The following is a 26,353-nucleotide window of genomic DNA, read 5'->3' on the forward strand; positions in this document are numbered from 1 at the left end:
CAGAAATTCAGAAAATGATAACGTTTAGCAGTGCATCAAAAAATGCTGTAACATACAATGTGCACATTATTCACTTTACAAAGGAGTTATCAAACATAGGTGGGTTTATCAGGGGCTGCAGGTGCCTTCACACCCTTGAGAAATCTTATAAATAACATTCCAGAAGGATTGCAGCTTTCCAAATGTCAGTTTCTAGTGGGAGAGACACAAAAGAAAGGCCAGTCTGTCAAAGTGAAGCTGTCAACCACTTCATTTCAAAAGTCAGTGAAAAATAGAAATGATCTGTAAAAATCATGGAGTCAGTTTTTCAATGTAGGGATTTCCGTTTTCTGAAAGAACTGCTTGAAAATGGATTGTTTTGCTGTTAACGTAATTGTCAATTTATTCTTTCAAAGATATATGCTATCATCATTTTTCTCTGAAGCAGCAGGTGCCCATTTAACTCATTTAGAAGGTCAAAAAGTACATTATTGTCACATCCAGCAGAGATTTTCCTGCACATCCAAACACTTCATCCACTATGTCCATTGCTCTCGACATGGTCTCCTCTATATCGGGGAGACAGGATGCCAACTTGTGGAACATTTCAGGGAACATTTCTGGTACGCACGCACCAAACAACCCCACCGTCCTGTGGCCGATCACTTCAACTTCCCCTCCCACTCCACCAATGACATGCAAGTCCTGGGCCTCCTCCATCACCAAATCCTAGCCACTTTATCTTCCGCCTTAGGACCCTTCAAACTACACAGCATCAACTACTGACTTCATGAGTATCCTAATCTCTCCTCCCCCACCTTATTCCAGATCCAACCTTCCAATTTGGCACTGGCCTCATGACCTGTCCCACCTGTCCATCTTCCTTCTCACCTAACCGCTCCACCCTCCCCACTGACCTATCACAATCACCCTCCACCTGCAGCCATCTATCGTCTTCCCAGCTACCTTCCCCTCAGCCCCACTCCCATCCTCCTATTTATCTCTCAATCCCCTTATCCTCCCTCCCCAGCGCTTCCCACATTCTTGATGAAGGGCTCATGCCTGAAACATCGATTCTCCTGCTCCTCGGATGCTGCCTGACCTGCTGTGCTTTTCCAGCACCACACTTTTTGATTCTGATCTTCAGCATCTCACTCCCTCTAAAATAAATTATCCACTTAATCTCTTTTTCCAGTTTGTACCTATTGCCCAAAATATTCCTTATCAGCTTTTTCTATGATTTACAGATATATAAGGGAGATGAGAGCCTTATGGCATCATTGTTAGATTATCATCCAAAGACCCAGGTAATATTCTGGGAGATCCAGGTTTGAATCCCACCGTGGCAGATAGTGAAATTTCAATAGAAATCTGGAATGAAGTGTCTCGTGATGACCATAATACCATTGATGATTGTCCAGAAAAACCCAGCTGGTTCCCTCATGCCCCTTATGGAAGGAAAGTGCCATCCTTACCCTGCTCTGACTTACTTGTGACTTCAGACCCACATTAATACAATTGACTCTTCACTGCCTTCTGGGCAATTCGGGATGCATTATAATGCTGACCTAGCCATGGATGCCCAAATCACATGAATGAATGTAAATATATATGTATTTTTCACTCTTTATTTCTTACAGTGGGATTGTAGTACTTGGAGAATATTGACTCTATGAAACACAGCACTTGGTCTCAGTGGCAGTACCTTGAACACTTGACCTTTAGCTATATCTCTCATGAAACTAACTGATAGACATGAACAAACTAATCTGAGCTCCTTATCAAAGGACAATTTATTGCCAATTCCAACACAAACAGAGGCTCTTTTAATTTCTTTTTTAAATACAAGTGCTTCTTCATGTACACTTTATTCTCACTGGGGAGTAGTGGGGAGGGGGTGAATATTGACTATTATTAAATTGAATCACATCATGAATACTCATTCCCTCAGTAATAAGTGCTGGCATGGGATTTAAACCTGGAGCTCCTGACCAAGGTAGGGGCTCAATGCACTTTCTCAGTAGCACGGACAGAAATCATTCCAAATTATGCCCAAATCTCAATGAACATATTGAACTACATAAATTATTACACGCTGACAAAAATCTTTTGTTTTTCACTTTATTTTCATTTTGAGGTTTCAATTGCAAATTTCCAACTTATTGTCCCACAACTCAGATGGTCAGGGTAAACTCTGGGTCATTGTAATTCCATGGGTGACTAGTGGAAAGTGGCCAGAGGAAGCATTTGACAATGTCAGTTCAGGAAGAATCCTGAAGGAACATACACCCGCTTCAAGGAGCAGGCTGTCTCAATAAAGCAAATCATTGAGGTTGTGAGATCTGGAGAAGTAGGTGATCAAGTCTTAGATAGTGGTAAGTGTTTGAGTGTTTGTTTTTCCAGAAAACTGTAACATAACACCTTATCAAAATCCCAAAAGCAACTTTTGCAAATGAAGCACTATGAAGCATGTGAAATATTATCCAAAGCCTTGATTGTATTATCATTGTAGCTGTCTCGACACTCTGTCATTCCTCTGCTTTTCATGAATGTAAAGGTGTCCTGAGCCAGCTCCTCCTGATAACTTTTCCTTCAAATAACAGATCACTGTCAGCGCTTTAATCTCAATATTCGCCAGGTCCAAAACATAGATAGACAGCAGGAGGAGAGCATGGGCAATGAGTTACAGAACAAGGGTGAATTAAAGCAAATGAAGGAAGGGGAAGGGTATGATACGTGAGAGGCTTCTGCCATCTTCCTCTACATTTGTTAAAGTCTGGGAGCCAGATCTCTTGGCCCTGTTTTGAAGAGAGGGAAACAATTAAGCAGGTTGTTGATGCCATTAATGGATTGTCCGATTAGTTTTTAAAACTGTTTTCACTGTTTCTTTGAAGGAGTCTAGGAGCCAATTGAATTGAGTGCTAAGAGGTAATATATTGAATCCTTGGACAGAATACCAGTTCTAAGCTGTTTTGGGAATTCAGACAAGGTGGCATGATGGCTCAGTAGTTAGTATTGTTATCTCACAGCGACAGGGACCGGTTCGAGTCCCACCTCGGACGACTGTCTGTGTGGAGTTTGAAAATTCTCCTTGGGTCTGTGTGGGTTTCCTCCAGGTGCTCCAGTTTCCTCCCACAACCCAAAGATGTGCAGGTTAGGTGAATTGGCCATGCTAAATTGCTCATAGTGTTAGAGGCCTTTAGTCAGGGGTAAAGATGAGGTCGGAGAATGGGTCTGGGTGGGTTACTTTTCAGAGGATCAGTGTGGACTTGTTGGGTTGAAGGGCCTGTTTCCATACTGAAGGGAATTTAATCTTGTAGTCTTCTGGCTGCCACATCACTGGACATGATTTCTGATGAGGTTGTTCGATAAGCCCTGATGTGAGGACCATCTTCAACTATATTGTTGAAAGCATCAGTCCTGTGCATCCCTAGATAAGAGGACAGAATGACAAGGATACTCTGAATATAGTCAGTGCAAGAATGTCCATAGTAGGTGGAGCTCAGAATAGAAATACTTCTAATCTTCCTGTATTCTTCCTGTATTCCTGATGAAGGGTTTTTGCCCGAAACGTCGATTTTACTGGTCCTCGGATGCTTGCCTGAACTGCTGTGCTCTCCCAGCACCACTAATCTAGAATCTGGTTTCCAGCATCTGTAGTCATTGTTTTTACCTAATACTTCTAATCTACTCATTCATCCACTGCCACAATGGTATAGCAGCAGAAGGCTGTCCCTCCAACTCAACAAATAGGTGACAGCCATTTTGTGACTCATTTTTTAGGCAATGCTTCGAAAAATCAGTCAGCTTGCTTAATTTAAAATTTAAACAAATCTTGACAGTTAACAAATGATATTCAGACTTGGGCTGACAAGTAGCTGGTAACATCCATGTCACACAAATGCCAGACAACGACCATCTTCAATAAGAGACAATCTAATCACCACCTCCTGACATTCAAAGACAGTACCATCGCTGAATCCCCCACTATCAACATTCTGGGGGTTATCATGACCAGAAACTTAACTGGACTCACCACATTAATACAGTGGCTGCAAGAGTACATCAGAGGCTAGGAATACTGTAGCGAGTAACGCAACTCCTGCGTCCCCAATCTACAAGGCACAAGACAGAAATGTGATGGAATACTCCCCACTTGCCTGGATGGATGCAGCTCGAACAACAATAATGAAGCTTGATACCATCCAAAACAAAGCAGCCCGCTTAATTGGCACCACATCCAGAAATATCCATTCTCTCCACCAGCGATGATCGGTCGCACCAGTGTACTATCTCCAAGATACACTGCAGAAAATCACCAAATATCTTGAGACAACACCTTCCTATCTCACGACTACTTCCATTTATATGGACAAGGGTAGCAGATACATAGGAGCATCACCACCTGCAAGATACCCTCCAAGTCACTCATCATCCTGACTTGGAAATATATTGGCATTCCTTCACTGTCTCTGGGTCAAAATTCTGGAATTCCCTCCCAAATAGCATTGTGGGTCAATGTACAGCACATGGACTGCATGGTTCAAGGATGTAACTCACCACCACCTATTGAGGGGCAACTAGGGACAGGCAAGAAATGCTGGCCAGCCAGTGCCACCCAAATGACCTTAAAAAACTGTCATGAGCTCATGCATTGACCATATCAGTTCCTTGACCAGTTAGATCCATTTACCATTCAATCAGCTCTCTCCTCTCTAACAGTATAAACACTGTATTCCCTTTATATTGTTACTTTTGGTAAGTTGTCTTGATGAGTGATTTCACAAAATACTTTATAGAGGTCTGAATGACGTGAGCAATAGTGGGATTTAAGGCAGGATCAGAGAGGAGTCTGATGATACCTGTCTCAACATCAGGAACACCTAGCTGCATCTACTATGCATTGCCAGCTGATGAGGCCAATTTCTTGCTGGGCAATGGTGTGTTGCCAATTAAAGGAGGTTATAGCTTCCTAAATACCTTATTAACATCATGCCAGGCAGTATCAGGAAGTGGAGGAGTCAATGTTTTGGGTGTAACCCTTTTGCAGGACAGGCAGTCCTGAAGAAGAGTTACACTCAAAACATTAACTCCTCCACCTCCTGATGCTGCCTGGCTCACTGTGTTCTTCCAGCTTCCTGCTTGTCTGCCATGGATTCCAGCATCTACAGTTTTTTGTCGCTAACCTGTTATTAACACCATGGTTCATCTCAGTAAGGTTCAGCTTCCCATTTTACCTAATCTATCAAGCAAACTAGACATGAGGAATGCTTGACATGGAAGTCACAATGGGTACCTAGCAACTTCAGCTTGCTGCTGGCTGCAAGCACCTTCAGCACGAAGCAGTTTCTCAGGGCACCAGCCTCATACATAGTCACTGGCATCCAATATTTACCAGTCCTCACTGAAGCCATGACACCTCCCTATCTGGCTGTAGGCCCCATAAAAAACACAAATCCACATGTTATATCAGCAATTTGCATTGAAGGGCTGAAACAGACACACTTTGCTTGTAGACTGGCCCAGACATCATCTCGGGGCTGTTCATTTACTCTCTTAATACTCACTCACTTAGCACCACCTAAATGCTTGCAGCATCCCTGCCTTGCCAGAAGCTATTAATACCACTGTATTGACATGTTCTTCAGTGCAATTACACAGCCAGGCTGTTTGTCATGTTTGTCAATAGAGATCTGTCTGGAAATGGGAAAGGGATATCTTATGTCATCATGAGATATCAATGTAACATCTATGGCCTGTGCCAGCTGTCTGCCCTGTAAACATACTATATGTTCATTCAATCAAATGGCTATGTCAGAAACAGGGTGGGAGAAAGTTCACAGTCCAGACAAGAAGTAGGGAGAATGTTTGCTGTCAGGGGGGTCCCAGTACCATCAGTCATGGCACAGTCCACTCACAGTCCACAGACAGTCATCCACTTGAACTGCTCATAATCAGGCTGTGTAACTACAGTCTGACAGGTGAATGATAGCCCTTGTAGGGCCAGCACCAGCAGGTAGGGGAGTTGCATATGTAGTCAGTGGGAGAGCTGCAAACACAGTGGGTAGAGTTTTAATCAGTCATATTGAGGAGATGTTTGTCAAAGTCAGTCAGGGGTGTGTGGCAATTACAGCGATTCCTGACGTTGTTGATCGTTCCTAGTGTTTGTTTTCTGTGGTACGGTCTTTGCTGCAGACTTGCTAAGGTGAGGGGACTTAGAAATGTAGCTGGCTTCCCCTCAGTGAAGGATGCCATTGACTACACACATGCCACACTAAAAAGGCCATTTTACAATGCTGCAGAATTCATCAACAGAAAGGGTTTCCATTCGATTAAAGTGCATGAGATCATATTTTTACTGTATCCTGGAGATGTGTGCCCTATTCTCTGGCAGCTGACACCACTTTTACTCCAGGAGCACATGTGTATCTGGTGCATTTCAGGGTCTACCAGACTTGCAAAGCTGGTTGCTAAGGGAGAAAGGCTATCCATTGCAACCAATGTTGATAACACCACAGTGCAATCCCCTGGTTCATGAGGAGCACAGATATAATGTCCCCCATGTTTTGAGCACAGCCATGGTGGAACAGATGATAAGGCTGCTGAAGACACAGTCCCATTGCTTGCATTGTCTGAGATGGCCCTCCAATATATCCGGACAGACCCATAGAGTCATAAAGCATGGAAACAGAGAGACCGAGGGTTTCAGGTGCATAAAGTTTTGAATTTGAATTACATACAGTTAGGGTGGTTAAGAAGGCATTTAGCACACTTGCCTTCACTGCTCAGGCCGTTGAGTACTACATAGGAGTTGGGATGTCACATTGAGGTTGCACAGGACATTGGTGAGGCATCTTCTGGTGGCCAGTTCTGGTCACCCTGTTATAAGGAGGATATAATTAAACTCTAGGGGGTTCAGGAGAGATTTGCTAAGATTTTCCTGGGAATGGAGTGTTTGAGTTGTGGGGAGGGGTTGGGTAGACTGGGATATTTTTCACTGGAACATAGGAGGTTGAAGGGTCATCTTATAGACATTTACAAAATCATGAGGGGTATAGATAAGGTGAATGGTGGGTGTCTTTTCCCGATGTTGGGGCATTTCAAGAATAGTGGGTGTACTTTTCAGGTGAAAGGAGAAAGATTTAAAAAGACATGAGAGACTTTTTTTTACACAGAGAGTGGTTTGCATGTAGAATGTACTTCCAGAGGAAGTGGTCGATGCTGGTACAGTGACAGCATTTAAAAGATATTTAGGTAAGTACATGAATAGGAAATGTTTGGAGGCATATGGGCCAAGTTCAGACAGGTGGGACTAGTTGGTTTGGGATTATGGTAGCCATGGACTCGTTGGAGGGAAGGATCTGTTTCTGTCCTGTATGACTCTACTTGTTTATTATCTTTTGGGGAAAGACATTAAAAATAAATGGCTCCTTAATATCTAAGGAGCAACTCTTGCAATCTGTTTTTAACTTACCTTAATACCTGAATTTGAATATGTTGTTACTTACATTTTACAGTGAATAATGCAGTAAAATACAGTGAAAAGCTTCAAGTGTTACCATAATATGGCACCATTTTGAATAGTTTAAGCATAAAAACAGTAAAAAGATATAACTGTAACAGAGTCCACCTTCATTCCGCTGCCTTCCCACCATGAGTCCTGAATCAGTTCACCAGTAATAGGACACCAATGCTGCCACCCCTCCTCCACCAGCTCACTGCTGTCTGTGCTGCACCCACCATGGCAGGAGGCTTCATTCTTTAGAGACATCATCTCCTCGCCGCTGGGCCCACCTTGCTGGTGCTGCCACCAAGTCCCATGCTGAACCCATACTCACCCCACAACCAGCTGCTGTCACTGCCTCGCCGATAACCAGAAGTCCTTGCTCCAGGCCCACCACAACCAAAACCAGGATTCCCTGGCTTCGCTGCCACCTCAATGATGCCAGGAGTTTCTGAGTGGGTGTACCGATGCTGTCACCACTGAAGCCGCTGCTTCACCAACACAAGGAGTCCCAATCTGATGCTCTTACTTACCCAAAATTTTAAAATAACTCAAATTTTGTAAACGGTCAAAATATCCCAAACTGTGTCATCACTGTCAGTTAAAAGTAAGTCAATGAGAATGCAGTTTCTTTCACTGACCATCTTAGAGTCCTATAGCATGGAGACAGGCCCTTCAGCCTAAACTGGTCCATGCCGACCAAAATCTCCATGCATGCTAACCCTATTTCCCTGCCCTTGGCCCATATTCTTCTAATCCTTTCCTATCCATGCATTTGTCCAAATGACTTTTAAATATTGTTTATGTACCCGCCTCAACCACTTCTGTTGACAGATCATTCCATATGCGTACCACTCTCTATGTAAAAATGTTGCTCCCAAGGTTCCTTTTTATCTTTTTTCCTCTAACCTTAAACTGATGCCCTCTAGTCCTTGATTCCCTTTGTAATCTTAGGTAACTTTCTTCACTGTGCACTATACCAGCAATCTTGGTGTCATCTGCAAACTCACTAACCATGCCTTCTATATTCTCATATAAATCATTTATATAAATGACAAAGTAATTTGCTTGTATTTTCTTAGCGAAGAATCTCTCGTCAATTGTGTTGCAATATTTGATCTTTTAGTAAAGAAAATTAAGAGGAAATTGTGTGCCATAGGCCTTTATTTGGAAATAAGCTATTTTCTGTGTAACTTGATTTAAAAAAAAGATTGACAGCTTTGTCTGAGAATATGGTTCAAAATGTTGTAAAAACAGCATTCACTTTGTTTTATTTACTTACCACAGCTGTCAGGAGGCATGCCATGTTCTATTTACTTGTTACCATTTTCATATCAAAGATGAGGCATAACACTTGAATGAAATGTGTGTGATCATGACTGCCACTCTGCATGTTTAGCTTACAATGAACTTACTGACACACATCAGTCAGCTCGTCAACTCATAACATTTTCCCAAGCCAGTTGTTGTCAGTGCTGAAGTGATCACTCCCACCACTAACTACAAAGAAAGCTGCCTCCAAAGATCTGGCAATCTTTGTGGTGCGGATTTCACCTTTCTTAATTAGTTTCATTCCAGTGTAAGATGTACGGCAGGATATTGTGAGTCCAGTAATGTCGTCGATACCAAGCATACCAAGTAACCAATTACTTTGAAAAGTTGACAGATAGCAAACCAGGCAATAAAACCTACTGATCATCTTTCAGTTTTGAAGCATTTTAGTAAACAAAATAAAGGTCAGGAAATATGCATAGGATTAAGGTAATAGAACAAATGTCATAAACCTGTTTTAAAGATTTTTTTTGATATAATGGAGGTAGCTAATATTTCGCAAATATAAAATTAAGTTTTCATGGCCCAGAAAAGTTGTAACAATGAATTATTATTCCATTAAGTATACCTCATTCATGGAGGCATAACTTTTCAGAAGTTTTTCCAACAAGACTAATAGCGTCTGGAATAGAAATTAATATTAAATGGTGTGATTTAAAGGTTTCCATCTGTTAGAATAGTATGCTGTGTGGAAGACAACAACTTTTGGATTTACTTCTTGCATTACCATATATGCAGTTAAATGCAGAAATCTAGATGTTGCTTTCAGTTTCACAGTTATAATGGCAGTCAACACTAACAGCTTTGGTGTCACTTAGAATCACCAAAAAATGGAACAAGTATCCTTCACAAAAACGAATATGTGATCTTGGTAACAAGGAAGTAACATCTTTGCAACCTTAGGTTATCTTATCACACAAGTAGCTTTTGAACAATGTAGTTCAAATACTACATATGAAGACAAATTACTACAGGACAGACTTGCTGAGAATTATCTATGATTGACACAACTTTGTATAGAAACTTTTTGAGCCAATTAAAGTGACTTAGCTTTCTGATAAAGGTTATTTGATCCAACCCTAAGTTCATTTCCAGGAGAGTTATAATGCTGCAGATCCACACAGCACTTCTATCCAATATGCCTCTTTTTCTTTCATCTCCTCACTGTTTATTTGGGAGTTGCTGAAAAACTGGTTGATTCATCTTCTCTATGTCAGTTACCCATTCCTTTTCCAATCTCACTGTGTTTTAGTCCCTTGGACCATATCTTTCCATCTAGACTTAGATCTATCTCTTCTTCTTTGACAGTCCCACCTCCACCATTTGTCTCACCATGTTTCCACTCTTGCTCTATAATCGTTGACCATGTCATTTTAATTTTTCTCAGCTCCTTTCTATCATGTTTCCTCATGGACTCTATGATACACTGGTTGCTGATTTTGACCTTTCACATTATTCCACTGACCCTTCTCAGCAACTGCAGCTTGTAGGGCCAAGACATCTTTCTTTTCTTCTTGATATTGCCTAAGTTTCTGCACTGTAGAGCAAGACCTGTCTCACAACCTGCTTGGAGATGCTTCCTTTTAGTTTCTGTGATACCTTTTTATCACGTAACACTCATCTGCTGTTTTTCCAATGAGTCCAACTAGACACAATTCATTGCTTAGTTTTCATACTTCCATCTTCTTTCACCACTCAAGTTAAAACTTTAAAACTACTCAATTCTTCTGAACCTTCACTCTGATCCTCTTCTCTCGCTGACACTGGAAGTCCATACATTGGTTCTCTCCCCTTTAAGGTCCCTCATCACATCCTCTAATATTGCAGCAGTGTCAATGTTGCCTCACTGCCAAACTAGAACACTGCTCGATGTCCACCATTCATATTACTTGTCACTGGACTATTAATCCAGAGGATGAGGCTAATCCTCTGGGTTCAAATTTCAATGATAGCTGGTGAAATTGAAATTCAGTAAATCAAATTTGGAATTGAAAATGAGGGCAGGATTTTCCCCACCCAATTTGTGGTGGAGAAAGTGGCTGGAAGGGCAGGTAATTGGACAGGTTGGCATTGCAGAGTGAAGAGGGAATAGACAAAGAGACAGAAACTATGACTCAACCATGTAATTAAAACTAGAGTGCAGCTATCATCAGAAAATGCAGAACAAGCAGAGTGGTTTTTATTGGCAAAATGTAAGAAGGTCATTTGTAAAAACAATCCTTTATTATGTGTGCAATGACAGACACAGTATCTTTTTTTTGATTGAGAGTGAATTCCTAACCCACAAAGGACATACTCGGTTGTGACAAAAGAGCATAATTACGAGAAGGATGTTTCAATTCTATTGGATGACCTTAACCAATGTTGATTGAAAGATGGAAATGAACTACACCATCGGACATGTATAACAGTAACAAAATCTAACTGGTTTAAGGGAGCTTATGCGTGATACTTGGATAAATGTGATGTATCCCCTTTGTATATGCTCAAATAAATCAGTGAACACATTTACTGAGGCCTTGCTTATGTCACCTCAGCAGATGAGTGTTATGTAATAAAAAGATATCACAGAAACTAAAAGGAAGCATCCCCAAGTACGTTGTGAGGCAGGCCTTGCTCTACAGTGCAGAAACTTAGGCAATATCAAGTATTAGAGCCCACCAGAGTGCGGTCCGAAGCTAAAGGCAGCACTGCTTTGTCCTCTTTAAACAGACCAAGTAGGGGTTTGTAGAACGTTATTGTCATAAATTTTCATCCATAAAGGAACTTTCTGGCTCCAAATATGACCAACAATCCTTCTGATTTCTGCCTCTACTTTTGCGAGTAAGGCAACTGCCACTGGGTGAGCCTTACAGGATTGTGAAATTGCTTCCTGATCAACATGGAAGGTTGTCTTGGCTCCTCTGATAGTCCCTAGACTTCCTGGAAGACTTCTGGGTATTCAACTAGGACTTCACTCAGTCACTTTCTAAGTGAAAACATTTGAGCCAATCTAAGTAAATCTCTCACAACCAATTTTGTCCCATCAAGCTTGGGCCTGAACTTTAACTACAATCACAGATAACTGAACCAGCTGCTTTTCAGAAGAGACCGGAACTGAAGTTGTACATTTAATCTGTAAAGTGTCTCTGATATGGATTATCAGTGTAACTGACATTTTCTGCAAATTTAAGGCTTGCAGTCCAGGCGAATTTTGTTAAAAACTGCAATCACTGATACCACCGTGCCAGTATCAACCTCCATTAGAACTGGGTGACCATTTAACCAGATGTTTCTTTTGATTGGTTCAGGTTTTGATGTTGCTAAGCTATTTAGCTCTTCCAAATCAGACGTAGGTGAACTTCCCAGAGTATGCATCCTCCTGAATATTATAAGTGATCTTACTCAGTTTAGGTCCAATCGAATGCTTTAGCTGTCTCGAGTCTGCATGCTGGCAGCAACTACAATGGCTTGCAAGTCAGGATCTTAAAGAAAATTTTAACTGTTTAGTTGAGGCTTGGCTTTGCTTTGGGATTTTGCTGTGGGCTGACCTAAAATCCCTCTGTTTAGGATATGAACTGAGTGAGGCTATACAATTTCCTGTACTCGAGTGATGCTCCCCAAACTCAGTGAGACTGGCAAGGATGTTTACTTCCATTGCAATACCTTGTGACCCATTTGCTTCACTTGCTGCATTTTCCAAGTACGTTGTGAGGCAGTTGGAGTGCTGTTTGAAATCTAGTTGGCCTTGAGCTAGTGGGTGCTTTTGTGTAGTTACATCATTAATCTCACATACCAAACGGTCTCTCGGCATCTCATTCAGAGTTAAACCAAAGTCACACCTTCTGCCTGTCGTCTTAATCTAGTCAAGAACCCCAATACAGCTTTCCCTGGTTCTCGATTTGCTGAGTAAAAGTGAAAATGTCTCAGTACTAGAGGAGGCTTGGGGTTGTAATATTCATGAAATAAATCCATCAACTCTTGAACAGTTTTAGTAACTGGTGCCTCAGGGAAAGTTAGGCTCCTAATAACTGAAAAAAGCTGCAACTTTACCAGGAGAATTACTCTTCGCTTTTCATCTGCCACAATGTTGTTTGCCTGGGAAAAAAAAAACACATTGTTTCCACATACTGGGCCCAGTACTCAATGGCAGGATTGAACAAGTCAAGATTCCCAAACAAAAGCATGATGTCAGAAATGCTTACCCCAACTCAAACATAACTGTTGCGAGAGTTTCTTCAGGAACATGCTTCACTCTCGTTGCCACTGAAATAAGTCCACAGAGTCCAGTATCCTGTCATCAAGTTGCCCTTTATTTATACATGAGCAGTCCTTGGCTCGAGTACTGCCTGTTCAGAGTCAGCTGTCAGAGTGTCAGCATCTTTGACACTCCTGTTCTTATCTGTCAGCCATGGCTCCCTGATTGGACCGGATTAACAGCCCCAATCAGGGAACTAATGTTTTATGAGGTCCGCCTGGCTGACCTCATTACAATCACTGTAGTCCCTGCTGTCATTTCCACGTGATCCCTAAGCCCAGAAACTATTCCAGGCAATAGCTACCATTCTTGCCTCCGATCCTCCTTCTGAGGATCGAGCAGAAAGTATCCACTCGTCTGCAGTGGTGCTGCCAAGTTCTGGCAATGTTGGCAGCAGGTGGGACTCCCTGCACTGGCTTCCGAATTATTGCAGAAATTATGCCAGCAGTTACTCAGCCTGCCAGATTATATTTGCTTTTTGAATGAGGTTAGCTGCGGGTTTCTTTCCACCAATTGTTCCCACTTTTGGATTTAGTCTGTATATGATAAAATTCTACCATTAACTTCAATAATAGCAGCATAAAACCATCATCAGTTATTGCAAAAATCACATCTGGTTTATTAATTTCCTTTATGGAAGAAAACTGCAATCCTTACCAAGTCTGGCCTACAGCAATGTGGTTTATTCTTAGTTGTCCTCTGCTATGGCCCAGTAAGGCACTCAGTTCAAGGTCAATTAGGGATGGTACTAAATGCTGGCTTTGCCAGAAATGCCCACTGCCCATGAAAATATGGAAAAAAAATGCTATGAGGCCTGGAAACTGGGTAGGGGCTGCTGGTACAGAAGATCAAATGGGCATGTAACCCCACTTGACCTCTGTTCTGAAGAAAATGGTTCCTTAAATATTGGGCACAGTATTTATAGTCTCATTCTATCATTGAAAGTACTGATCTAGGTTAAAACATTTGGGAGCTGAAAAGAAAATTCAGATGTCAGCGGTAAAATCAACGTGTTTGGCTGGCCTTATCAATCACAGTGCCAATCTAGTTTGATATTTTTTCTATAACTTAATGATTAAATTTACCTTTGTAGTCTTTTCCAGCCAATTCCATCAAATCCTGCAGGAAAGTTTTATAGTTTTACTTTTAATCCTCAGGAGACTGGTTCAATGATGATGTGATCAGACATGTGAAATTTGTGGACAGTTTTAATTCCAGGAAGCATTGAGGTCAGTCAATGCTGTAAATGTCAAAGTGCTAGTCACTGCAGATGTGCTCAAATTGTAGCTGATGGAGAGTCTGTACTACTGTAATACCTTCCCAATTCTGTCCATCAGCCTAATGCAGTTTTGATACTTGATACATCATAAAATTCACCAACGATAACACACTATTTTCATTACATATTTGAGCGCACTATGATATCCTGTGGGTTGGCATGTATATAAAAAAAATTGGAAGTTCTCTTAATGTGACAATGTCTGGTTAATGTCACAAGTGTTATGTTGATTGATGCAGCTGGACTGGAAATTAGTCCGTTAACATAGCTCACTCGAAGCCAACACATTAACAAATTTCTGTGTAACAGAATCGTTGACCCTTTCCTTTTATATGTGCGAAAGAACTTGACAAAGCTGACAGCTGACAGTATTTTCTTATCTTTCAATAATTCTTTGTGAGGATGTGTCATGAGTATTGGGCAAGAAGTTAATGTATAAAATTCAGTATGGTTATGGGAGAAAGCTGTGTTTGACAGTTATGAACTGACAACGATGATCCAAGTCAGAAGTGGCATCATGTCTCATCGTGTCAAACTAATTGACATTTTTTTTACTTGACATCATTTTTTGCAAAGGTATCAGTATGTGAATGAATGAGACAATTATCTGGACATGGCTCTGGAGGCTTTACTACTTAACAACTTAAAATTACAACTGACAACATCAGATGTGTTGCAATCTCTTGGCAACATGTACGTTTCTTATCCGAATTGGATTGTTGTCTGACTACAAACCTCTTTCATGCATAATTAGCGAATCAATTAGTAGTATATAAAGTTGCAAGATTATAGTCAACAGGAAAGTCTGGATTTTCTTGTATATTGATGTCCCTGATGGTGTCATATAAGTTCTCTTAAGATGGTGGAGGTGTTTCTTTGTCAAAAACCTTGTATAATTTATTTCAAATTACACATCACAATTACTAGTCTCTGTATTTTATAAAAATACCATGTTATAATTTGCAAATCTTAAATTACCAGTCAATGGAAGCCATGCTACCCTAACCAAATTATATTTTGGGCCTGCTTTCAATTGGTTAGCAGTACTCATTTCAATATCATTTTCCACTCACTATAGATGTTTCTGTCAGGCAATGCAGCCTGGTATCGAAATTAGATTCACACCCTGCCCATTTTACACTGGAGGACATAATATGGCAGACAGCATAGGCACACTCATTCTGTATAGAAAGTACGCACCCATATTGGATTGGGATTCTCGGTAGTTATTAAAGCATACAGCAGAAACATTATATCCATCTATACATTCAGGCCAATGCTAGAAGTATTCTGAACTAATTTAACTCATCTAATTATGGACCAAATTATAGTTGAAATTAGGCATAGAGTTAATCCACACTTTGGGATTAGAAACAGATGAGATAGGAGCAGGAGTCCCCTCCATCATTCAATTGGTATCACAACTGGTCTTCAGCCTCAACAGCACTTTCCCACTGTATCCCCACAGACCTTGATGTCTTTTAATATCTAGAAATCTTTTGAGCTCTGTGTTGAAAATACAATTGTTTGGTTCGTACATTGTCTGCTCATAGAAGCCTAAAAGCCATTACCTTGTGGTATTTTGCAGGCAAGGTTAAGCAGCATGCCATTTCCCAGGGTTACCATGGAAGTGAATATGAGTGCCTTCCCTGCAGGAATGGATGCAGCTCATGTCAAGATGACAGTCCCTGTCATGCAGAGGAGGACAAGCATCTGCGCGTTGCCATCGTTGCATTCCAAGCTTTCTGTATGCTGTTGGATTTCATTGCAATGCTAGTGGTCTACCATTTCCGCAGGTGTAAGGTAAATATTAAGTCTCTTTAATTATATTGAAGCTGTAATGAAGGTATTAACAAAAGTCTGTATTTCAAATTGCAGTGAGGTAAGAAAATCAGGGGGACAATTCTACCAGAAATATTGTTTCCATGACTATGCTGAACTTCAGAGGGCCCAGATTAGGAGCCTCCTTTGGATCAATGGTAGTGTACCTACCCCTGGGATCAAGAGGTCTGCATTCAAGTTCTACCTGCTCCACTGGTGTGTAATGACATGTCTGAACAGGCTGATTACAAAAACAGGTTAAAATTTCAGAAACCATGCCCAATCCAGTGTTGGACCAGGTACTTTAACATCAGTGGCACTTGATAGTATAGGGTCAATACTGCGCCACAGAGTAACAGGAAAAGGGTTCAGACTAGTCATTACATTTCATGTCATGATGACAGAATGAAGGGAGTAGGCTGAAACGAAGTACTTCATCACTAAATAAATCAAGGAAAGAAAGTTAAGAAGTAACTTGGCAAATTCTAGAAATAGATTTCCTGCAGTTATTGTGCCTTTTCTTGTTAGTCATGCAACTGCATTGAAAAAGGTGGAAACTGAGAAAAACCAGGGTTTGCAAAGTCCGCTGATGTTATGAGGACTTTTCGCAGTTTATCCAAATGTCAGCCATGCTTGTGTGGTATCGTTTTTGCTTTTCAGTCAGAGGTTTTGTGGCTCAAACCACATTCCAAGGACAATGCATACATTCTGTCAGCTGGTAATTCAGTTCACGACTGGAAGTGTGCAGCATTGTCAGCAATGCTATCATTCAAATGCACACAACTGTAAGAGTGGGAGATGCAGAATGCTGTAACTTGCCTAGCTGAACCCTTTACATTTGGTTCAGGTGGCTCCTTCTCTTGGCACTTGAAAAAATGAAAGTGGAATGCACTCTGCAATGGTCAGTGCTATATAGCCCATAAAATATAAATGCCCACAGTAATGCAGATTGCATTGTGTTACCCTGAGGTGCTGAATTTTGGACTTTTCTATGAAAGAATAACTCAGTGAGTAAGTAAGGAGATAAGCATTGATTAAAATGGGGCTTTTGAATTCACATGGCAAAACAGACATTGGATTATGAGAATTAAAATGGAGCAGGTCAAGTTTCTGCACAAATCATGAGAGGTATAGATGAGGTGATTGGCAGGTGTCTTTTCCCTGTGGTGGGGATATTCAAGACAGGGAGGCATATTTTTAAGGTCAAAGGAAAAAGATTTAAAAAGGACATGAGGGGTAACTTTTTTACACAGAGAGTGGTTTTTATGTTGAATGAACTTCCAGAGGAAGTAGCAGATGCGTGTACAGTTACCACATTTAAAAGACATTTTCTGTGTTATATGACTCTATGAAAATTGGTGCCCTGTGATATGCATTCAACACCAGTTACTGTATAATCATCAAGCTTTGTGTTGACCACCCAACTGCCAAGTTGAGTGAGACCAGATTTCTAATTATAAAGTCATTATTCTTTTCTGTATAGTACCAAGAGGATTCCTGCAAGGAAAGTCTAGGTTTATGCTGCTGTGACTTCTCTATCATTGCTCCCAAGACTTCATTCTGCACCCAATTCTTATTGTGTGTTAAAAATGAAATCTACCCACAAGGCCAACCAGCAGCTAGTTCCAAATTTTTTTTGTTCAATGAGGGATACAGTATTTTCAGGTCAGAACAATATTTATTGCCCATTTCTATTTGCTCTTGAGAAGGTGGTGGTGAGTTTTTTTCATGGATTTAGAAGGTGCTGTCTAAGGAGTCTTGGTGAATTTCTGCAGTGCATCTTGCAAATGGTGCACACTGCTACTACTGGTCATCAGTGATGGAGGGAGTGAGTGTTTGTGGATGTGGTGCCAATCTAGCAGGCTGGATTTTGAATTTTGTTGGAAATCCATCTGCAGGTTGTGGACAGATTTTGGGGAGTCAGGAGATAAGTTACTTACTTTAGAATTCCTAGCCTCTGAACGTCTCTTGCAATATTTGTATGGCTAATCCAATTCAGTTTCTGGTCAATCATAACCACCAGAATGTTGATAGTGGGAAATTTGGAGATGGTAAGCCATGAAATATCAAAATATGATGTTTGGACTCTCTAATGTTGGAGATTGTCATTGCCTGGTACCTGAGTGGTGTCAATGTCGCTTGTCAGTCTAAGCCTGGAAATTGTTCAGATCTTGATGCATTTGGACTTACACTGCTTCAGTATTTTGGGAGTCACAAATGGTGCTGAACATTATACAACCATCAGTGACTATCTCCACTTCTGACCTTATGATTGGGGGATGATCATTGATGAAGCAGCTGAAGATGGTTGAGCCTAGGTCACGACCCTGAGGAACTCCTGCAGAGATGTCCTGCAGCTGAGATGATAGACCTCCAGCAGTCTTCCTACAGGGTTATTTTGACTCCAACCAGTGTGGTGATTTTCTCCTGATTACCTTCGACTCTCACTCTGCTCCAGCTCAGTAATACCACATTCAGTCAAATGCTGCCTTGGTATCACTCTATTACTTGCATCTCAGCTTTGTAGTTCAGCTCTTTTGACCATGTTTGAACAAGGCTGCAATGATGACAGGAGTTAAGCGTCCCTAAACTGGGTGTCACTAGCAGGTTATTGCTGAGCAGGTGCTGCTGAATAGCATTGTTAATGACACCTTCCATCACTTTACTGTTGATCGAGAGTAGACTGAAGGGGCGGTAATTGGCCAGGTTTGGATTTATCTTACTTTTTTTGAGTACTGCATGTACCTGGGTAATTTTTCACATTGTCTGGTAGATGTTAGTGGAACAGCTTGGCAAACCTACAGCTTACTGGAAGCACTAGCAAATGTGGACAGAGAGCAGACCTCATTTTACAATGTGTGATCAACTGATCATTTGCAGCCAGACACATTACTGGCTGTGAGTAGTCAGGATAATATGTAGTAGTTGAAACAACATCGGCAATGTGACAATTTTGGGCAATTCTTTGACAAGGGTGATTGCAATGTAATGCAGGTTGTACTTCCATGGAAATGATGAAAGTTTTCTCATGGCCCAAAGCAACAACTTTGCTCCGACAGATTTTATTTCATCATTCCTTTCGTTTGTGATAAGAATGGTACGCTTGGTCAGGCATGTTATAAATTGCCTTCAAATGCATTTAACAGTCACAATTTTACATTATGTTTAATTTACAATGCACTTTTAAGTAATGTTTTTTTTAAGGAGGAGCACAATTACCTTTTCTTGCTAATATTAAGTCTGCCCCTAGATAGTGGTTTATTAGTTTGAAACATATTCTGGCAGCATGCCATAAAAAGGTGAATTAAAATAAACCTTGGGAGTCCAAATGTCATTTATGTTCAGTAAAGATTCGGAACGATAGAACTATGAATAATGTTGTGCTTGGACATAAGAAAGTTACAATTCTACATGCAAGTATGTGGATTGCATTGCATCAATGACCTCCAGTTGTATGGTGCTTTAAATACAATAATAATTTTAGGGCAATTAACAAGAGTGTTTTCAAATAAAATTTCATGCAGGGCCACATTAGGAGATGTTAGAACAGATCATTATGCATTGCTCAAATAGGAGGAGAGGTAGAGATGGTTAGGGAAGTAGATTCAGTGTATCGAGCTGAGATTGTTGAAGGCAGGGATCTCTGGACTTGTGGACTATGGTCCCTTTGTTGCTCAGTACTCCCTAGGGACTCTGTCATTCGTTGAATAAAACCTTCCCTTATTAGACCTCCCAAAATTCATCATCTCACACTTTTAAGCATTAGCTTCATCTGCTGTTACTCTGTTCAGTTTACCAGTTGATCAATGACAGAATGTAGCCTTAGACCATCCTCCTCATTATCAACAACATCACCAATTTTTGTGTTATTGCCAAACTTACTAATTATACCTTCTGCATTCACGTCCAAGTTATTAATTCTAAGTCTTGCTGCATCAGTGCTTTTTTGTCTGGTTTTTATTTAATTTTCGATTCTTTTTCCATCCTTTTCAATTACAAAGTCCCATGTTTTCCTTTTCCTGCCCTTTTGAAATTTCATTTCTAACTGCTTTGTCTCTTTTTCCTGTTCAAAGCATTTAAATTCAACTATCAATGACTCACTATTTGTAATAGCTAGCATCTATCAAACTTCTACAAATCCAACTGCTGTGCTAGTATTTCAATTATCTTTGCCTTCTTAGTTTTTGTATGGAATTATACCCATAATTCCTTTGACAATTTACACTGTCTATACCTCTCATACCTTTGTACATCTCAATTGGATCCCCCCTCACCATGTTCTCACACTTAGAGGAAGGTCAATATGATTACTTATGGAATTCATGAAAATCTGTGGAGATACACCAGGGTATAAAAGCTTAGCCAGACATGATGTGGGTATAGAAAACGATGTTCTTGTTGTTTGGGCAAGAAGAAACAAGCTCAGGTGAAAACAAAGACTCAGTACACATTAGAAATCACTTGATTGAACCTCAATTAACTGGTGAAGATGTCTTCAGAATGGTCAGTAGCACACGGAAGCTAAGACCTGTCATTTGTTGGTTGGTGTCTTTCTAGCCAGAATGTGTGAGTACATTGATTTTTACAAAATAGGAGGTGAATTAATTATCAAATGTTTTCCTGTCTAATATATAGGCTCTTATAGAGTGTTCTTTATTGTGCGGTTGAATGGTTCAACACTATCGTTTAATTTGTGTGTTGTCATTTGGCGATGAATTCTATAATTTGCTTGGAGCTCTCTGAACTGATTTGAAATAAACAGTAGCCCATTTTCTGTCGTGATAGTGTTTGGTTAACCCTACTTTGTGAATAACTTGTTTAGAATTCCATGACTCTGAAGTGGTTGTTACAGAGTTTGTTGCAATCATGTATGGCTATTTGCAATGTTAGCTATGATCAGCAAGCAGAAAAAGTTGATTCCTATGGGGCTACATGCACCTCTCCAAAAACACCAACTTGGCATTTTGCCATTTTGTCCCATTGTCCACTGTCTATGTTTGAAATCCATGGTGATGAGTCGATTTGCTCAATGATGTAGTATGCTTCTAGTCATTGCAACTCCCGTGTCTCTTGACCATGAATTGTAAATGGCAACAACCAGTTTCATTGAACTGGTGGAATCAGTTGTGAGAAGCTTGACAGTATCCCTTAATCTCCCCAAATCCAGTAAAAAGATTGGATGCTGACCTCGATCATCTTTGTACTCCTTTGGGAACTTCAGGTTTAAATCCAAGCCTATCAAAATGTTTAGCCCCATTAGACTTCTGCCTTTAGTTACGTAGAAAATGAACCTATTACCCTGATGTCTTTGTAGCACATTGGAACTGTGATCATTCTAAAAGTGGAAGGAATTTAGCATGGCAAATTCAATTTGGATGACTGAAGTCATGGCTTTTAACAAGATGAAAACATCATCTTAAGGAGACATTCTGTAATTTATGGAATTAAAGTATTTTCAATTGATTTGACACAATTTAGTTCATTGGCTAGTAGACCACATGTAAAAGCTAATTGTCACAGTTCTGTCATGTCTTGTTTGATGGGCTCACCATTTCCATGACATCTCTGATGAGATGCATATCATTTGATCATCGCACCTTTTTTTGACTTGAAGTACTTTTTGAGGGCATGAACTTCAATATCAAATGTAATCGCCTCTTCTGTGAGTGGCTTGGATATTCATTAAGCCATTGTGCAAGTATGACTTTCCTACAGATCGCAGCCACACCAGACTGTATGGTTCTTTAGTGAATAAGCAGGGTTGAAATAAATGGTTCTGGAGCTGGTAAAGTTATTTTTTTTATAAGCCATCTACAACATCATTTTGGTTATGTATGTGCTTGTTTACTCTAATCGTAGATATATAATTTATTTTTGAGCTTTTCAAAGAATCTCAGAAATTACAGAATTTTGTAGACACACAGATGGCATCAGCCAGAGCTCAATTCTTCTCCAGGAACTTCTCAGTTCAATTAATTCTATACTCTACACACTAGCTTGACCAATCAAGTACAGTTACAAAAATCAAAGATCTGACTAGCATAATGAAACACAGATCAATTAAGAAAGACATTGAACACTTTAAAAATTGTTGACTTTTATGTTTATTGGGTTGAAAAGCATCAATACAGGTGAAAGGACCATTATAAATGTGGAGACCATTAGAGGGGGAACTATGGTGAAGGGGGAAGGGTGTGTTGCTGATTGGGGAGGGATTAAAGTTCAATGGTGAGGCAATGCTGATTGTTCAGTCTTACCTTGTCTACCTTGACCAGCAAGTTGAGAAGTCTGGCAGAATGTATCAGTTCAAGAGTAGTTGCAGAGCTCTTCAATTCCACCAGCTCACAACTAGACCCTCTCTACACTTCCCAACCTCCCCCTCCATATTAAAGCTTTATCGTATTTTAGGAGAAACTATCAACCAATGATCACCTGGAGTTCAGAAACAAAATCAGAAATTGCAGGAAAAGCTCAGCAGGTCTGGCAGCATCTGTAGAGAGAAAGCAGATTCAGTATTTAGGATCAAGTGACCCTTCTTCAGATCATTTGGAGGTCATGCCTTTTCCCAACATTGGGCCATAGGAATCCAATTCCTCTCAATTCTGGTTGGTATGCTCAGTGTCCTGACGTACAATGCAGCCAATCAAACAGGACGTTTTCATGCTTGTAAAGGAATGTTCAGACTGCTAGCTCCTTTGCCAGGGAAATCATGCACAAGGCTACAGCATGAATATTCCAGAATTACATCAGGACTGCATGAAAAGGCCACAGATTTTCATCACTTTGTTTTGGCACTTTTTAAAATATATTTGCACAATGTCAGCACTGTTGGCAAGACTGGCATTTATGCATCATCCTTAATTGCCCTTGAGAAGATAGTGATTTGCCACCTCCTTGAACTACTGCCATCCTTGCTGTATATGTATGCCCACAGTGCTGTGAGGAACAGGGTTCCAAAATTTTGCCTCACCGACAATGAAGGAACAGCAATATGGTTCTAAAAAGAATACTGTGTGGCATGGAGCATAATTAGGTGCTGCTCTTCCTGTTCTGGATATTGATGGTTAAAGGATTGAAAGATATTGTCGAAGGAGTCTTGCGAGTGTGTTGCAGTGCATCTTGTGAATGGTTTGCTCTGTTGCTACTATGTGCAGATGATGGAGAAGGTGAATGTTTTGGTTTGTGAATGAGCTGCCAATCAGGTGGACTGCTTTGTGACATATAGGTATGAGCTCTTGAGTATTGTAGGAACTGCACTCATTCAGGAAAGTAGACAGTATTCAATCTAATTCTTGACTTGCACATTGCACATGCATAAAAATAAATGCCTCATTTTCTGTAAATGCAGAATGAATGTTTAAGTCTTAAACCATTAGTGGAATTTGTTTCTGCAGAAATTGCTTCTAAAGTGAATACATTCAGATTGGCAGCAAGGAAAGGCATATTCTTTTTCTAAAACATATTCTTTATTCTTTCAATAGAATCATCTTGATAGTGATGAAGACAGGGACACAACTGACTTATCTGAAGGTGCGATCAGAAACTTGGAGCTGCATAAACTTTTTAAACCTATTAACCATTAACAATTCTCATACTTTAGAGAATGAGAACCTAAGAACTGATGCATTAAAATGGCTTTGAAGGAAATGACTTGCATTTGTTCAATTCTAATCTGAGTTACTCAAAACCATGGAGGCTTGAATTAGACATCGCACTCTGTTTGCATTCTAAAAGGACTACTGAAGCAAAGGTTTTGATGTGACATCAACTTTCTGCCTGTCTGTTCGAGTTGTTCCTTTAAGTGATATTTTGAAAGAACCTGAATAATACTACTCATGGTGCAAATTTATATGCTTGTAGCAATCCACAATTCCACTGTGTGCACGTTTTCAAAATTAAGTTCTTGCTCTGTTTTCACTCATTTCTTTTAGACTTGTTTTCCATTCCAGCTGATCATTTTTGACTTAAATAGAAAAGCCTTTGGGAGTTTTGTAAAACTTGCTGCTGATTCAGTTTTGTAATTTTGTGTTTCCACCAAAGGTTAATTTAACCCTGAGGATGAGAATTCCTTATTCCACCATCTCCATGAATGTATGTTAACTGTGCCGTGATTTTTAGACATATATCATGATAGTTTCTTCATTCAATTTCTCTTGGCAACATACTTCTTTAAAAAATGTAAATGAATCTAATTTCTATTAAGATGAATGGCAAGGAGGCTTGCTTTATAGCTTTAGCTCAATGGGTATAATTTTGGGTGTAAAATGGTGTCTGTTGCAAGCACGTGTACCTTGCAGTGCAGGTAACGCCAGGCATCTTTGTGATGAGGTTGTTGGCAAGGGTGTTCGGAGACTGCACTGGAAGAATGCAGTGTAAATATGTTATGATGCTAATCTGTGTATAATGCTGATTTCACTATTGTTTCCATTTTCAACATCAATATTCCAACTATTGTTACCTTTTGACTTTGCAGTAGGGAAAACACTCCCCCAGTACTATTTAAAACAAAATCATCAGCTACTTTCAGGTTAGTTGTGGCTCACTACCGGCCGAGTCTGCATTTCTAGAGACATCATTTGGTTGGCATAGTGGTTAGCACTGCTGCCTCACAGCGCCAGAGACCCGGGTTCATTCCCGCCTCAGGCAACTGTCTGTGTGGAGTTTGCACATTCTCCCGTGTCTGTGTGGGTTTCCTCTGGGTGCTCCGGTTTCCTCCCACAGTCCAACAATGTGCAGGTTAGGTGAATTGGCCATGCTAAATTGCCCGTAGTGTTAGGTGAAGGGGTAAATGTAGGGGAATGGGTCTGGGTGGGTTGCTCTTCGGAGGGTCGGTGTGGACTTGTTGGGCCAAAGGGCCTGTTTCCACACTGTAAGTAATCTAATCTAATCTAATCATGATGTTTCCAGTAACATTTCAAATTGCTAAAGTCTATAGGGAGTAGTGTAGCATGTTACGAAGGTCTGTAAAGGCTTTACACTTGATCCCAGCAATTGGTATCCCTTTGCTCTGCATTTCAGTAGGCGAATAAGTAGAGGCAGTACACAATCAGATAAGAAAAGAGGGTGAGGAGCAATGTTCTCAGCAGGAGGGCATCCATTTGCTTCAGGAAACAATTCTCCTACCTCTGTAAAGAACAAAGTCTGTCACCTCAGAACTGAATGAGGAGAACAATTCACTGGCTGTCGATGTATCCATGACCATGAACGTTTTGGTAGCCATGGTGTGGAGATGCTGCTGTTGGACTGGAGTGGACAAAGTCAGAAGTCACACAGCATCAGGTTACAGTCCAACAGGTTTATTTGAAATCACAAGCTTTGGGAGTGCTGCTTCTTCATCAGGTGAAATGGAGGGAGGCACACACAGGCACAGAATATAAGACCATAAGACATAAGAGTGAAAGTAAGGCCATTCGGCCCATCGAGTCCACTCTGCCATTCAATCATGGCTGATGGACATTTCAACGCCACTCACCCGCACTCTCCCCCATCCCTTAATTCCTTGAGAGATTAAGAATTTATCGATCTCTGCCTTGAAGACATTTAACATCCTGGCCTCCACTGCGCTCAGTGGCAATGAGTCCACAGGCCAACCACTCTCTGGCTGAAGAAATGTCTCCTCATTTCCATTTTAAATTGACCCCCGTCTAGATTTTTAGATTACATTACAGTGTGGAAACAGGCCCTTCAGCCCAACAAGTCCACACCGACCCGCCGAAGCACAACCCACCCATGCCCCTACATTTACCCCTTACCTAACACTCCGGGCAATTTAGTATGGCCAATTCACCTGACCTGCACATCTTTAGACTGTGGGAGGAAACCGGAGCACCCGGAGGAAACCCACGCAGACACGGGGAGAACGTGCAAACTCCACACAGTAAGTCGCCTGAGGCGGGAATTGAACCTGGGTCTCAGGCGCTGTGAGGCAGCAGTGCTAACCACTGTGCCACCGTGCCATCTAATTCTAAGGCCGTGCCCATGGGTCCTAATATCCCTACCTGATGGAAACAAATTCCCAGCGTCCATATTTTCTAAGCCAAGCATTATCTTGTAAGTTTCTTTTAGATCTACCCTCAACCTTCTAAACTCTAATGAATACAATCCCAGAATCCTCAGCCATTCATTGTATATAGGTGGAAAGATAATGGCATGATAATTTCAGGTAGTTAAGAGTGTCAACAGTTAAGTACAAACGGTGTGA

The 26,353-nt window shown here is 40.7% G+C and overlaps 1 protein-coding gene across 1 annotated transcript in view; it reads left to right on the forward strand.

Annotated features, from left to right (window-relative positions):
- gpr158a (G protein-coupled receptor 158a) overlaps positions 1-26,353 on the forward strand; it is a 765,069-nt gene that overhangs the window by 525,360 nt on the left and 213,356 nt on the right. The window contains exon 4 of the mRNA XM_043690479.2: positions 15,920-16,134. Coding sequence (XP_043546414.2) covers positions 15,920-16,134 — 215 coding nt within the window. The remainder of the gene's footprint in view (positions 1-15,919; positions 16,135-26,353) is intronic.

The sequence above is a fragment of the Chiloscyllium plagiosum genome, unplaced genomic scaffold (assembly GCF_037043375.1).
Source record: "Chiloscyllium plagiosum isolate Xiang-an unplaced genomic scaffold, Cpla_swu_hap1 HiC_scaffold_5, whole genome shotgun sequence".
Taxonomy (NCBI): domain Eukaryota; kingdom Metazoa; phylum Chordata; class Chondrichthyes; order Orectolobiformes; family Hemiscylliidae; genus Chiloscyllium; species Chiloscyllium plagiosum.